Below are 16,993 nucleotides of genomic sequence, written 5' to 3' on the forward strand. Positions count from 1 at the left end.
GGAGCTTTTCATGAACTGCCACCGGCAACATTTTCATCGGATACGACAGTCCTCTCGCAGTCCACTTGAATGTCCGCTGCCTCAATGTTTTAGACGTCCCAACGAGCAGTTTTTCGGCGATGTTCTTTGACATCATGCTTCAATCCTTGCCTCAGCGTATTGGTGTCGCGTTCCACCGCCATAAATGCCTCCAAGATGAATCACAATACTTGGAAACATCTGATTCATGGAAGGCAACCACAGCATGACAGTGACAATGACAATGACTTTATTTTCACATTAATACAATGAATGATACAAAATATATTGCAAGAAACTCGAACAGCTATCACGGTACACACCGATACAGCACTAAACAAAAGTGCAGTGAGCTCAATCGAGGCCCTCTATTAAACCCCATGAGAACCAAGGAAAACATGCTTTCGGCATCGGTCCTACATGCATCGGCAGAATCAAAGCAAGTACGCCACAAATGCTTTTTTGCAAGTCTACAGAGCACCGAACTGAGGCTTGCTGGGCCACCTTGACCATACTTGAAAAAAAGAACCATCTGGCTAAATGGATGTGGTGCTATCAATGCACTAAGAAGGGTCACTATGCGAACGACTGCCGGCGGAGGTTTGTGTGCGCAGCATGCAAAGGCAGCCATGCTTCAACGATATGTGACCCTAATTATAGCTCCAAAGTCGACATGTCACCCAATGATGTGTCTGATGTCACCGATTCCCAGGAAGCAGAGAGTACGCAGTTGACTGCCATAAGAAGTTGTCACCTAGACGAAGCAATCAGTTTACAAATTTTTCATTCTTCGATCGTGGATTTCAGCGAGATGTCTTATGTCACAGGCATCTTCATTGCAGGCAGTCATCACATGTTCATCAAAGAAGACCTGTTGGTGTGCTTGAGCCTGAAAATCATTAGAGAAACATGCCTATTGGTGAAAACGTTTGCTTCTGACATCCGTTCTCATGTGATAACTTGCAAGGTTGTCGAGGTTCATCTGCAAAGACAGTTTGACAACACCCAGCATGCCATTAAGGCTATAGCCATGCCGGTATATTGCCACAACTTCCCAGGAATGGCTATGGAATGCTTGTTTGCTGCCAAACTACGTGAGAAAAATTACTTGCTGGCAGATGAGCAAACTGTGCCTCGACAGTGCGGTGAGAAAGGCATTAGCCTGCTGATTGGATCTGATCAACTGTGGAAGCTTGTGCACGGTGACATTATACACAGCACGGAAGTGCGAAAATTGGTCATGATCAAGACCACCCTTGGTTGGACGCTTCAAGGTCTTGTCATGAAAACGACCATCATGGGCGAGACATCTGGAGAGATGACGTACATCCTGCAAGTGTAAGCTCAAGAACGCAAAGACTTGGAGAAAAGCATACTAGATTTCCTTCCGATGTTGAATGCTACTGGAATTGAAGCAATGTTGGATGCTACAAGATGCTACCAGAAATGAAGCAACTCACAAGCACACTGACACCTTGTCTGTCGTCAAGAGTAAAGTCGCTAAGATTGAAAAACGGTACCAAGTAGCCATGCCACAGAAACGCAAGGACACCGAGTTGCTTCAAGACAGCTACAGCATCACTATTTATTGCTTGCAAGAGCTGAATAAACGTATCTATAAACCCAAAGAACTGACCAAAAACTACAATACCGTGTTTCGTCAGTACATTTTTTCCGGCCACTCTGAAGATTTGTTTGACAAGAAATCAATGGATGACCCTCGATACTACTGCTCACACAGGGAAGTTAATCGAGAGGACCCACTTACCATCATGCTCTGTGTCTCCAATGCTAAGTTCAAGATTAAGAAAGATGGATTTGTCTCTGATGAACAAATATTAGCAGCCAAGAAATAATGGATTGGGCAAGTTCAAACAAAATGATTTCCTCGTGAGAAAAGTTGGTTACTGAACAAATGTTCGCATGGTGAACCGTGGGTAGCGCAACTACACCCATTTAGGGCTGAGAATGGGCCCCTACGCGCTAGTGGAAAGCTGCAGAGCCTTAAAGACAGCTCGGACGTGAAGCATCAGTTGCTACTTCCAAGTTGACATCCTTTCACTGAGCTGCTATTTGCCGATGCTCATTGGCAAGTTATGCACGTGGGAGTAACGGCAACAGTACACAAAGTGCGTGAGTGCTTATTGGTCCCAAGAGCTTGACAAGTGGTGAAGAAAGCCATCAGTTAATGCCTGCCGTGCACTCGGCCTCGCATGACACTCTTTGTGCCATCATACCTGCTGCTTACAATTACAATATCTTTCGACACTATGAGACACGGTTTCGTCGAAATATTGATTGGAACTGGAGGTGACCACAAAGAATCTTACTTTCCCTGTACAATGCCATCTGGTTTTCCAGCAACATTCCTTTCTCATTGAAAGAGGCTATTGTCATTATTATTTTGAAATGGGGCATCCATTCTCTATTACGAGTCACAGGCCCATCGCACTCACAAGCTGTCTATGTACACAATGCAAAAAGATGATAAATCACCGACTTATACTCTTTCTTGAAACTAACAGTCTACTTGACTGGAAGCATTGTGGTTTTTGAGAAGGTAGACCCTCTGTCAACCATTTGGTATGCATCAAAGCACATATCTGAGACGTTTTTATCCACGAACAATTCTCCCTTTTTTTGTTCCCCGATATGAAAAATGTGTACGGCACTACATGGTGCTTTGGCATTCTGAGAGACCTGTCACACTTAGGTGTCCAAAGTAACATGCTGAACATAATTCAACGTTATTTGTCCAATCGCACTTTCTGTGTCCAAGTGGGGAATGTTTTGTCTCGAACACTTGTTCAGGGGACTGGAGTGCTGCAAGGAGGCGTCCTAATGTGCACTTTTTATTATAAGTATAAATACCTTGCATTCCCGCATTCCACGCAATATGTTCTATTGCACATATATTGACAACATGCAGAGAGGTTACAAATCATGCAACCTCGCAATATGCGAGTGCCAGGTCTAGCATTGCCTTAAATATTGTAACCAAGTGGGCATACAAGAATGGATTAACAACTAAGAGTGAATCCATTCTTGTCTGCCCACAAAAAAGCACATGCACTTTACTTAGAAGAAACAGAGGTCTCCACTCCGGTCAGGACATTGACCTGCACAGTCAGCGGCTACCAGTGAAATCTGAACAAAAATTTTTAGCCGGAATTTCGGACAAAAAACTCACATTAGTATTTCACTATGAAAATCTCAAAAACAAGTGCCTGAAAGCAATGAATGAGTGCAAAATTTTGTCACAAACACGATCAGGCAGTGAGAAAAAATGCCTGATAAATGTTTATAAAAGCCTTATACGCATGGGTCTAGATTATGGGGTGATAATCTATCAGCCTGCAGCACCAAGTGCCTTGCAAATTCTCAACCCTGACCACCATTTGGGCATTTATCTTTTTACTGGTGCTTGTCGCACCAGCTCCATAGAAAGCCTCTCCATCAAATTGAAAGAGTAGTCGTTTTGTCTGTAGAGAATTTACATATCTTTTGCATAATACCTTAAAGTTAATGCAGACAAGAAACACCACTTATACAGCACAATCAATGATTTGCCCTGCTCTTCTCTGTTTGAAAATCAGGCTTCATTGAGACAGCCCTGCTCGGTTTGCCTGAGGGGTCTAGCTGAGGAAACTGGTGTGCCACTCGAATACAGTTTGACGGCTCCTGCAGCATACTCGCCACCATGGCAGCCTTTAGATTGAGATGTGTCTTTCTTAGAGGTTATGAAACATTTGCCTATTGGACATATTCATACATCTTTCAGGAACTGCAACAAAAATACAAATGTCCCAGCTGAGTTATTCACAGATGCTTCATAGTCTAATTTTTCTGTGTCCTACGCTGTCGTGGGCCCATTCTTTTTGGAAGCTGGCATCCTGCATCCTTATACAAGGACCTTCACAGCGAGAGATTATGCTATACTTATGGCCGCTAAACACATCAAACAAATAAAACTAGAATAGGCAATTTTTTGCAAAGATTCTTCCAGTGTGATAAAAGCTCTGCAAACTCCTAATAAACAGGCCCCATTATTGTCTCACTTTACTCACTATTATGCACAGTCTACCTACTCAAACAACATGTCGTAGTATGCTGGGTGATAGGACACCGTGAGAAGTATGAAAACGTGATAATGGACCAGATAGCGGCGCTGCTAATACATCCATATCTATCCCAGTGCTTGATCGAAAACCTTCTTTGAAACAAAACTTCAAAGCTTACTGGCACAGTACATAGAACAAAGACACGCAAAACAAACTACACATTATTAAGCCATACCTTGGTAATTAGCTGCCAGTATCAAAATCACATCACACAGAAGTAACACTTACCAAACTAAGAACAGGACATACACACACTACACATTCACACATTTTGTCTAGTAACAATGAGTTGAGGCACTAACAGTATTTCACATTTTAATTCAGTGCAGTCAATTCAACACGCTAAGAAGACGACACTTTCTATTTACTATCAAAAGATACCACTTCACTCTAACACGTTCGTCGGTAGGGAACCACTTTCCACACAATAATCATTGTTAGCTTTTTAAGAGACATGCGTACTTTTCATGTCATACACTCGTGCATTTCATATAGCACTACCTCTCTAAAGAGATTGCTGCTGCAGTGGCTACATTGAACAAAGCACATTTCTTGCATCCCTTGGATGCAAGAGCACCAGCGAGACACTTGTGCATATGCCAAATATATCCACCATAATTTATTATTATGAGCTCTCACCCCCAATCTCACTAGACATTTTATATCACTGTAACAATTTCATTACTTCTTTATTTTTACCCCCTTTAGCTTAAGGAGTTTCAAGGCCCTTATACAGGCACCTAACATAATCATTGTTCACATCATTCTCCTATGACCTAGCACACTTTGGCCATCAAATGGCTCTTGGACCGCAAAACACAACACACAAATCATCATCATTGAATTGCATTGGGGCCTCGTGCGTTATTAGTACGCATAATGCTTAAAAGATGGCATCAGGCTGTCATGTGCTATCATCATCAGTAGTTAGAAAGAGCAGACGACATTATGGCTGCAATAATTAGGGTTGCAATAATTACTCTTGGCGAAAAATTCCTATTTTTGTTGGACAATGTTTAGGGTGCAAGAATTATAGAAGTGTGACGATTTATTTTTTTATTTATTTATGAACACTGCAATCCTCAGAGAACGTTTTAGCAGAGTGGGTATACATTTGGTAAGTTTACAAATTGGCAAACGAAATAAAAATAAAACAAATTATGTACAGACTTTCAGAAGATGAAAAAAAGACGAAAAAATTACAATTAGCAATAAACAAGCACAAGGGCATCCAGTAATATTAAATAAGCCCTGTATTCAAGATGACCACTAGTACAGAATAAATACTGCAGTGATTGAAATAATCAACACTACTACGTGTAATAAAGTACACACAGTTATCGCTGAAGCTGCATAGCAAAAAGATTCAAAGATTACTGCAAAACAACATCGTTATTAACAATATTTCATTCGGTAATTGTCCTGGAGAAAAACAAATATATGAATGTGCTTTTACGGGTGGTGAATGAAGTCAGTGTGAACGCATATAGTAGAAAAATGAAGTATGAGTGATAAGTTTAGCTTAAAGTTGAAAAATGAAGTATGTGTGAAAAGTTTAGCTTAAAGTAACCTTTAAGTAATTGAAAAAAATAATCAATCTCAATACAGTATTTCTCTGTGTTAGAGTTGGGAGGTTGGCTTTTGCTAATAAAGATGCTATTAAAGTATGGCCAAAATTGTTATAAGTATATCTGACAGCTCTCTTAATTTTTCCATTTCGCTAATATCGGCTTTAATGTGATGAAACCGAATTATTGATGCAGAACAATTACCTTGAATGCAATAAGCCCAATGGCAGGAGTGGAAAGCTTGAGAGCGTGTTTAAGATGAAAAAATTTTTAATTGTATATGCTTATTACAGTTTTTATATGTATCGTCCAGTTTAGGTCATGCAAAATCTAAAGACATAGGTACTTGTTGTGTTTCACCTCCTCCTAGAAAACATTATTCCCATAATATGTGCAATGAAGAGGGTTACATTTGTGAGAAACTTTCGTAAAAACAGTCTTTTTAAAATGAACTGACATCTGCCATTTATCACACCAATGAATAAGCTTATGAGATGTACGTATCGTTCGAAGAAATTCAGTCTGTCTGGTGTTCTATCTTTGTGTACATGTGAGTAATTACGGTGTGTTCTTGTATATATATATATATAATATATATATATATTTATTTGTCAACTGAGCCATTGTGAGGAATCAGACAAGAGGACATTGTCTCTTGTCTCATTCCTCACAATGGTGCAGTTCGACAACTGAACCTTGCGGCTGAAGCCACCTGTACCTCGTGGGTCGTCGGCAGCGGGGGTCTCTCAATCCAGGAACGCAGTCCATGCTTCCTGAGTCCTGGACATCATGACCCCACGGCTGCAGCAGCTACACAACGAATCATCTGCGTACGGTGTCAATGCATCTTTGGTGGTTCCAGGACACTACCTGACAGGAACCTCGTTACCACATCGTCAGAGAAGGCGCACGGGCTCCTGTCATTTGGAAACGTCCCGTACACTTCCCATGCTATGAATTCTGTGCCAAAGGCTCTTCCAACGGGTGATCATCCAAGAGTCATCAGTCAGGCTTTCTTGGCGCACCCGGCGCCAAGACAGCGCAATGTCTCCCGTTGCCCAAAAACACTGTTCGTGCTTCTCGTCATGACACCCTCTTGTTTAATGCTATGGAACCCTCAGCAGCTTTCGAATATTGTACAAGCTTGCTCGGACAAGCAACCCACTACCGTGACCACAACCATCACCTCCCACTTCCCAAACATTGCCACTGGCTCCGTATGCGGGTCATTGATAGCGCCCCGCAGCTGAAGCATACCCTCGCGCGACTCTGCTTTGAGCCTAATGTATCGATAGCATAGAGTTCCATGATATTTCCTGATGCTGTACCGACATTCTGTGCAATCAATGCCCTGCTGGGTGCGGTCACCTCGCAAGACATTAAATCCATTTCAGCCGAGAACTGCAGAGAGCTCAAGCGTGTCCTTGCACAGTTCTCACAACAACATAGAAGTTTGGTGTCGGCATACTGGATTTTCACTTTCCGTCCAGCTAACGCTGGCACTCTGCAAACTACTGGAATTTCACGGGTTACAGAACACCGAGTTAGACTGGGTGGCCGACGACTAGGTGGTGACCGTGCATGCTCTCGCTGCTCACAATGCATAGACCGAGCGACAGAAGTGGAGTGTAGCCGTAAACTGCTTTCGGTTAGGTGCCACAACAAGGCACAGGTACGAAGGAGTCAGGCAGCAGTCCTGGTCAGAATGGAGTGAAGCCCTGATTGCTACTTTTGGTCGGATTCTCTGCGACTCCAGCAAGTCCAGCTTGGTCTTCCTGAAGGACAGAGCTCAGATAGCACCCCACCTCGAGGCTGCAACTGTGTGCTGCAGCTCACCTGCAGAGAGCTAGACAGCTGGGCATGGTAACAACACAGGACTAAGGAGATGCTCTGGCTCTACCTCAGTATCTGGTGCCAGAGCACCCATGCCAATGATCGAGAGCTTTTCGCCTCTATATCGATCGAGAAATCTGTACCCATGCTCACTATCGCTTGAGCACTTAGATGCACAAGTTCACATCGCAGTCGATGTTCTATCACCTAGTATGTGCATCTCGACAGATTCCATGAGCATTTTCTCTGACCAGACGGATGTGGATCTGTGTGTGATGCATTCATTGGCCGAACGTAAGAAGACACGAAGGTCTGCGAGAAGTCTCACATCAACTTGTGTGATGCATTTATTGGCCGAACGTAAGAAGACACGAAGGTCTGCGAGAAGTCTGACGTCAACTTCATCAAATATCTTCATGTGCAGCCCAAGTCTTTTATTACAACGACAACCAACGATGATCTCCCACTTTTGTGCAGTGATACTTCAAGGATTGCTGACTTGAAAATGTGAAAGAGACCAACAGCAAAAACTCTGCAAAAGCACCAGCCACAGCGCGAGAACTTCATCCTTCGCTGACGCAGAAGTCGAGTAGGACACCCAGGCACTTCTCGACCCACTGGAAAATGTGCAGACAGCCGCATATGGTACTACATGTTGTGTTGCCGAATCCATGAGTTCCTGCCCTGTCTTTTAAAATGGGGGAGACAAAAGCAAGTGTTCCGCGATCAACGTGCAACCACGTCGATCCAGTGAGAACCACCTGACACAACCATCACCAAGGAAATTGGTCTCCAATCCACATCACTGCAAGAAACTTCGAGTGCCACGAGAATACCTGTTCGGTCCACCAAAAAAAAAGAATCTAACTCACACTGCTTTCTCTGAAAAGTCATAGTGTGGCCGAGGTTGTAGACCACCATGAGACAGTCAATGTTGTTCGTGGAGCATCATCAACAAAGGGACCAACCAGGACCCAGTCTCCACCACCACATGGCGAACGACCCAGGCAACATAGCCAGTGTTGGCCGCCAGAGCCAATTTTGACAAACTTTCACCGTGGACGGGGCCGACCACGCTGATGCAGCCAACCCTGCCCACATGAAGTACTGTCAACTGCTGCAGCTAGACTCACCCACCAGAACATTGTCTTCTGGCATATCGACAATGCTTGCAATTATGACCAAGTGTGATGACAAAGACGGAAACTGGCACAGACGCGCATGCTAGGACAGCGAGGTAGAGGAGGAAGAAAACGGTCAGATTAGAATGACCTGCCCGAAGCAAGGGCATTGTCTCTTGTCTGATTTTCACAGTATATATATATATATATATATATATATATATATATATATATATATATATATATATATATATATATGGCGAAGAAGTATAAACTTAGGGCTCATTTTTTCATGTTTTGACACAATATTAAGGAGATCTAACAGACAGTAATGCCAAGGAATGTATAGAGGAATTTGTTAGATCAAATAGAATGTAAATAAGAAGAAAGAAAAGTGGGTGAAAAAATAACCAGCCATGAGCAGGAATCGAACCGACGACCTTCGAATAACGTGTTCGATTTACATTTCATTTGAACTAATAACTTCCCCTATACATTCCTTGGCATTACTGTCTGTTAGATCTCATTATATATATATATATATATATACATATATATATATATATATATTTATTTATTTATTTATATATATATGTATATAACAACGCAAGCTACGAGCAAAGGTGTATTCGTGTTTGTGCATGACAATGAAGCTGATGCACATACAACATAATTAGAGCCATTTCTGGGCATGCTTCTTATTCAAAGAGGAATAATTAATTTCTCAACAAACTAATATTCCGCTGCACTTTAGTTTCAGGAGAAAGTGCAGCAAATATGACAATGTTAAGTAATAGCATATTCATGTCTTCGTCGAATTATAGTAAGAGCAGCATAGAACATCAAATCAGCCCTAAAACTAGCAAAACTCATTCTTTCACTGGCTTTGTTTTCAGTGTCTGCCAAGTTTGTGGTACATCAGTGCAGACTGGCAGCTCCATTGTGCTCTCTTCTTGATCGTCTTTCTTTTGATGAGGTAAGCTGTAGCAATATGAAACTAAACTTTCAGCCTTCATTATTGTAGCTTCATTATCATTTTAGTAGTTTGTTTTGCCAGCTTAGTGGCTCTCTTTATAGTTGTTTTGTTCATTTACATATGAAGTTCAGGATACGATAGTTGTTAAGGGGGGCAATCATGACAAAACCTTCCCTATTTCTGCTTTGATCAGTAGAGCTTCTCATTTACGGTATACCAATTTGTTATCTTATTTGCACCATCTTAGTGGCCTACTTCTCCTAAGCAAGGATCTTGACTCCAGTAGCTTTGGTGACTTCAAGTATAATGTACAATGGTATATTGGACACTTTCGTTATCACAAGCTTGCCTGCTAAGCTTGCCTAGAGTGAAAGTGGTGTTCTACGACTATGTATGGCAATCAGTTACAGCTTTGAATACTATTTCCTTGGTGATATGAAGTGGACTTACACAAACACTAAAAAAAGTGAAGGGGAGAACAATGCCACAATAAGTGAGATGTAATGAAAAATTGTGGGTTCGATTCCCCCCTGTAACAGGCTTTTGTCCACTTTTCTTACAATTCGTGGATTCAACACTTCAATTAGGAAAAGCAAGTACATAATTTCTTTTGTGCCTTCTTTGGCCTCGATGTCATTAGGAATAAAATTTTTGTGAGTTACTTGAATGCTGTAAGTCTATTATATAGCACTGTGTGTGGTCTTTGAACATCACTGCAACAATGCCCCACTACAAGTGCCAAGCTCTCTTTCAAGGTCATAAATGAAGTAATGTAGCAGAGAATTTTTGATCGAGGGTAGCTGGTGAACGTTTTTTCTGCACACACCTGCCTAATGCTCCAACTTCAGGAGATTCTCATGTAGAGCTGCTTTACATCGAAGAGTTACTTGCCGCTTTCCCCTTGTAGCTTCCTACTTGCAGTGTGCAGAATTTCCTCACTACCTCAACCTAGGGAAATTACATGCATATAAGGCTATATGCGCGACCACACATGGCTATATGCATGAAATATACAAGGCTCTTGGCAACATACCTTAGGGAAATAGCCTAACATGTACAGTTAAACCTGAATATAACAAAATAGAAAAATTTCTGGAAAAACTAGTTATAAAAAAGATTTCGTTATAATGCGACATTCTCTCCTCATGTTTTGTTGTCACCCCATTTTACTGTCAGTAATTCTCAGTGCAAACCATGTTGACACTGTTCGAGAAGCTCAGGCTCGGTACGAAAATTCAGAAAATAAACGTGCAAATTAAACAAAAGGAAGACTGAAGGCAGAGCTCCCCAAGAATACATAATTTACAGTAAAAACCTGCTTATGATTTCAATAGCAATAATATGGACACTCTTGGTAAATTTTTGCCATCGCAGCCATGTTCCCTAACAAGTCCAAATAGATGATATGCCCCCTGCGCATCAAAACTTTCATGAGTGGGTAAAAGCGCACAAGAGCTGCTGAAGCAGAAATCATAGGAGTAGGCCCATCTCTATTGCCTGTAAAGTGCATAGGATAACATCTCTGGCATGTTAGAACTGTGGTCGAATGCTCAAACAGAAAGTAAACCACCCCTTTTAAATGAGCATGAAACAACGCGGCGAGGGGGGGGGGGGGGGGGGCTCGAGTAGCAATAATAAACTTGGATATTAGGGGCGGTCATGATCACTGGCACGCTTGCTGTCTCGATGAGTATCAGTGTGGTTTCGTCTTGAAGGGAGTGTGTGAAAAGAGCACTTCTTTCCGGAGCGGCCGTATTTGCTCACTTTACCATTTAGTAGAAGTTGCGCAATGTTGAATACAAAAGAGTTGGCTGCCAGCTCTACTTCTTATAACATTACAACTTCTTGCTATCACTTTATTGCATGTTGCCAGAACTAATAGGCTAATCGCGAAAGCTACCAGCTTGCGAACTTGTAGCACAATGCAAGACAGAAGCGCGTGATGAGTCGACCTCTGAAGATTCTTTGTAACCGTGGTCTCGGAGAGTTTCCATCAATGCCTGATCAAACATACCCTCGGTGGTTACAGCAGGATTGTCCAAAATTAAGAAAATACAGTTTCGCCGCAACGGCGACGCATTAATTGCAATAGCAACAACTTGGAATCTAACGCAGAGAACGGCAAGCAGATCGAAATATGCAGCGTGCTGCTCACGCACAAATGATGCACGAAAACAACATACACAGGACGAGAGTGAACTAACAACGTTTACCGCTCGACACTTAACATGCTGTTTGAACAAAAACGAGGCACGAAAAGTAATCACAGGCACAGATATGAGTGCGAACTAACAAGTGCCCCAGTTGTTACTTCGCTGTGTTTGAAAAGCACTCTTTTCGCAAATGGCACCAGTCCATTGAGCAAAGTGTTCTTTGTGCGCCCGTCAACTAAATGCAATTGTTCTGGTTCAAGTCGAAAGCGCGGGATTCTTCCCACCGAAGGATATATAAGAGCACGTGCACAAGCATCTAACCTCCCTCATTCGCAGGGCAATGTATGCGTGAGAGACAAGCAGCGTCAGCGCATCATGACGTGCTGGGCGCCGAGCGCGGGTTTTTTTTCTTGAGTTTTCATGTATATAGGTACGTATACATATACGGTGAATGATGATGGCAGCAGCAGCGACAGCAAAAAACCAGCCGAGACTGTCCATATAATTGCTATCGCAATAAAAAAAGGCAGAGCTGAACGTCATCGGGGGCAACATCATGCGTGAAATGTGCGTAGTTCCATGCGTGTGCAATGAAGCTACGCACATTTAGCTTGCTATGCATGAATGCACAGCATCAAAAACAAAGAGCGAAGAACACAGACACGGGTACCGCGGAAAACTATTTGGTAAAAGGTCCTCCATATGCAGCGTAGCCTCACATATGTGACGCTAAATAAAACATGGCACTGCCAACTTTTAACAATAGTTTTGGGTTGGAGTGGTGGGGGAGGGGGAACACTCGCGCATGCACCCACGGCGAGAATGACGGCAATGCTGGGTCGTGGAATGCAAGCCTGCCTGCCGCCTCGTGCTCACCTGCACGCAATAAAAAGCGCTCGCTCTCACCTGGTGCGCCATGCGCTCCACCATTCGCGCTTCGTCGGTGCTGGGCAGCTGCGAAAGATGTATGCTCCCACCAAAATGCAAAAATGCGAATCGAAATTCCTAGATAGCTTGTGGGAAAAATTCGTTATATCAAGGTTGTCTCCCGCTGTTACTTTGTTTCTAGACATCGCAAATACATGTGCTTCTACAGAGCAACGATGGGGAATAGATAAATTTTGTTATAAGCAAGTTTACTGTACTTTTAGACCTTAATACAAATTCATAGTTCACTGATTCAAGCAGCATGAAATCCAGCCGCCTCATATAGTCACTAAAGCTGGGCAAATCACTACTTGACGTAACTTTTTATCATCTCGCTGCTTGGGCTATTTGTCCAGGGCAAGGGATGGGGAGGCCGATGCTGAAAAGCCTGGATTGTTATCTAGAGCATTATGGCATATACCTCAACACTATTGCCGGCTTCTGACACAGATGCTTGTTTACAGACATCACTGACCTCATTTGATTTGTTCAGCATGAAAAATAGATTGTCTGCAGTCTTGTTCCTGAACGTGAATTAAAGGTACCTAACCATGACAACTTTACCTTTCAAGCCATTCTTAAGGTATTTGGCAATGTCAGAGTATAGAGTTTTATCTTTCAATTGAATAAAACTGCTTAACTCAGCAAGGCATCTCTGAGGTCTTGGACGATATCTGGCTACGTGGCCGTGTCTTTCATGAATATCAAACTACCTGAAGGACAAATCATTTAACAGAGAAAGCTGTTATGAGATCAAAACATGGGTTACGAATAGCGCCATAGTTGTCTGCCACCACCGTCGATGATGTTTGTAACCAGTATCGAAGGAAAAAAACTCGGTAAATAAAAATCACTAATGACACAATGTGACTCGAACCCTGATCCGCTGTGTGCCTGCTCAGTATTCTAACACTGAGCCATGCCCGTACTTAGAACATGTTTCTAAACTAGTCTTAGTCAGACTTGATGCCAGAAAAGGAATCGCAATATTATGAGTAATAAAGCATTTCAGAACATCAAAGCAACACCTAAGCATCACTTAATACAAATTTTTTAATGAGACAAAGGATAGTGCGACATCTTAAGATAATGCCTACCAATGAGTACCTAAATACAGTGTCTTGAGTTTGGTACAGTTTACTTCCTACCTATTGTCATGGCTGGTTCACTTCCAATAACTGAATATTTGTCAAATTATGCAGCTGACATCCGCATTTGTACCTCGGCAATGACATGTCTTCAAGTGCATGTCAGACTCTCAAGAAAAGCTACACTGACATCGAAATATTTGAGACAGAGAAAGCAGAGATATTCTCTGAGAAGTGCTCCATGGCATTTTTATAAAGTAACGCTGATAATCAGGTGCACTGGTCAGAGTTCATGAATATGAAATGCTGCTCTGAAGGGACAAGAAACACTGACGATATAGAGATCTTTCACATAATGAAGAAGTTCTGTCTCAAGCTGTGGGTATTTTCTAGTCTTAGACCCATGGAAGATCTGACACGTCTTATGTTGGTGGCTTTCAGCTTTTCGTGCTGCCGTCGGCAGTAGCGAACACAAAACTCATCGACTTGGAAGTGCCTGCTGGCAGTCCCGTTGGTCATTGTTTTGTGCATGATCAATGCCTTTCAGCTTTTGAAAGCAGCCGTGTGGCTTCCATATTGAACTATCGCGTAAATACAGAATGGGCACAACAAAGTACGCTGCACGGACTAGCACTAACACACCGCAATGCTTACTTGCCACTTTGGCTTAGCTTGGATTAGATTGGGGCTTTGTGTGTTGAATTCCATTGATAGTATGCATGATGCCTAAAAGACAAGACTAGGCTGTCATGCGTTATCATCATCAATGGTAGGAAAAAGCAGAATACATTACTGCTGCAAGTTTGGGGGTACACAAATTACTCACGGAAAAAAAAATCATATTTTGTTCGGCGATTTGGAGGGTATGAGAATTATCCGAATGCTAGGATTACGAAAGTAAATGTGGTATGATATCCTTAACCTTTGCTTGTTCCCTGACTCACTCTGCTCTCTTCCTGTCTCTTAAGGTTGTCTCTTAAGGATTACCTGGTCTAGTGAATGAGTACATTACTAATTGTGGTCATCAGTGGGGCCACAACGGGGGTCTTTTAGGTGTCAAGCTCCTTTTAGTATAACTGTGGTGTTTTGGTTTTGGTTTCATGCAAAGCTACTTTCAGTTTCATTGGCCAGCACTTCTGCACCATGCCCTGTGTCCTCTGTGCGGAGCGTCCTCCGCACGATACTACACTAACCTTGTCCTGCGTCAAGTATAAATGAGAGAAAAAGTGATGAGAAAAAAAAAGGCAGTATCTTCTAAACACTATAATAGATGGCTCTGTCTTATGGAAGTACATACAAGCTGCAGTTGAGTGAGGATATTCTAGATGGTGCTGTATCGCTACTTTCTGATTGGATGTTGCGCATGTTGTGCCTGGGTGTGCGAGGAAGAAGTGCCTCTTTCAATCTCATAGATTGTCACCGTACGTGGCAGATTGTTGGTAGGGCATGGACGAAGCAGAGCAGCAGGCGTGGAATGCCGTGGCGGCTCGTGCTCGTCAACTTATTGGTGGGGCATGGACTAAGCTGAGTGGAGGGCCTCGGCGGCTCGTGTTCGTTGCCAGACAGACAAAAAAACAGACACACAGGCGGACTCACGGATGGGCGCATGCACAGGTGAACCAACACACGGATGAATGAATGGACGCAAGCACGCACAGACAAACAAACGCTCGCATGGACGGGTGGACGCATGGACGCGTGCACGGATGAAATGGATGAAATTATGCACAGACGGATGAACAGATGCTTCACTTCACTCATAATTATTCACTCCGTACATATGCTGGGATTTTTTGGGGGGATATTTCATCATCACGCAGATCCAATGCTAGTTACTGCACATTTATAGAAGATATTCAGGGCCCTAGTTGGGATGAGTTAAATTAAGAGTTAATGAAAAGTATTTTAGTAACCTGCTATTCACTGATGACACTGCATAAATGAGTAACTCAGGGGATGAATTACACCTCATTATTACTGAACTGGACAATCAAAGCAGAAGAAGTTCGAAAATTTATATACATTAAAGTAACATAATGTAGATAGTTGGAAAGAAATAACTAGAAGAATAACTAGAATAATTTAAGGATGGGGTGGAGTACTCTCAGCACGCATTCTCAAATTGTGAATGGTAGTATACCACTATCCCTCAAGATCAAGATGTAACAGCTGCATTTTACAAGTACTTACATATAGAGCAGAAACCTGGAGGCTTACAAAGAAGGTTCAAAGTGAGCAATAAAAATCAAAGGTGTAACTTTAAAGGACAGGAAGATAGCAGAGTGGGTCAGAGAATAAACTAGGGTTGAGGATATTATAGTTGAAATCAAGAAGTAACGGACATCGGCTGGGAACGTAGCACATAGGCGGAATAACAGTTGGTCCTTAAGTGTAAGTGGCTACATTTTAAAAAAAGACAAATGCATGAGAGGGAGACAGAAAATTAGGTGGGCAGATGAGATAAGTTTGTAGGTATAACTGGTAGCAGAAAGCACAGGACAGGGTTGATTAACTGAACATGGGAGAGGCCTTTGCCCAGCAGCAAGCATAGTTATGTAGATTATAGTGATTATAGGTCTAACCCAAAACCTAATTGTCCATAAACTCTCTATTCTTGTGGTCATTAGCTAGAACCACTACAAGCTTTTTTTCAGCAGACTTTCGTTGCGACTTTTTTGTTGACAAGAGGTCAACCTTGTGTGTCTAAGAGCTAGTACCACAAGAAACCCTACAAGAGAATATAATGTTGAATGTTCTAAGTATTCTTGCCCAATACCAATGCTGCGGTACTGAGAACTATACAACGAGAGTGCGATATATGTCAATACCCTTCATACAAAAAACTATCGCAATGAATAATTTCTTTATCCCTATGGCGATATGAGCCTGTGAGATGTTTGATTTTCAGACAACATGAAGACTTTATTTCTATAGACACTTAGCTTACTGGTAAATAATAATAAATTTTTTTCATATATAATTATTTTTCTTTATTGATTATCAGATTCATTGTGCTTGGAATAGCTACTGTTTGACATTCTAATCAAGCATATGAATTTGTGTACCAAACAAGAGATTCTTTTTAAACTAATATTATGTTAAATATTTTACTTTGAATATTTGTTCATGCTATTAGACTGTTATAATCATTTTATAAGTATTCATATGCATTTATTTCACTATTTATG

At 42.0% G+C, this 16,993-nt stretch overlaps 1 protein-coding gene across 4 annotated transcripts in view; it reads left to right on the forward strand.

Annotated features, from left to right (window-relative positions):
• LOC119161079 (nose resistant to fluoxetine protein 6) overlaps nucleotides 1-16,993 on the forward strand; it is a 265,186-nt gene that overhangs the window by 206,416 nt on the left and 41,777 nt on the right. For all 4 annotated transcript variants that reach the window (XM_075879976.1, XM_037413410.2, XM_037413411.2 and 1 more), the window contains one exon: nucleotides 9,558-9,637. In XM_075879976.1, the coding sequence (XP_075736091.1) occupies nucleotides 9,558-9,637 (80 nt within the window). The remainder of the gene's footprint in view (nucleotides 1-9,557; nucleotides 9,638-16,993) is intronic.

The sequence above is a fragment of the Rhipicephalus microplus genome, chromosome X, assembly GCF_043290135.1.
Source record: "Rhipicephalus microplus isolate Deutch F79 chromosome X, USDA_Rmic, whole genome shotgun sequence".
NCBI classification, from domain to species: domain Eukaryota; kingdom Metazoa; phylum Arthropoda; class Arachnida; order Ixodida; family Ixodidae; genus Rhipicephalus; species Rhipicephalus microplus.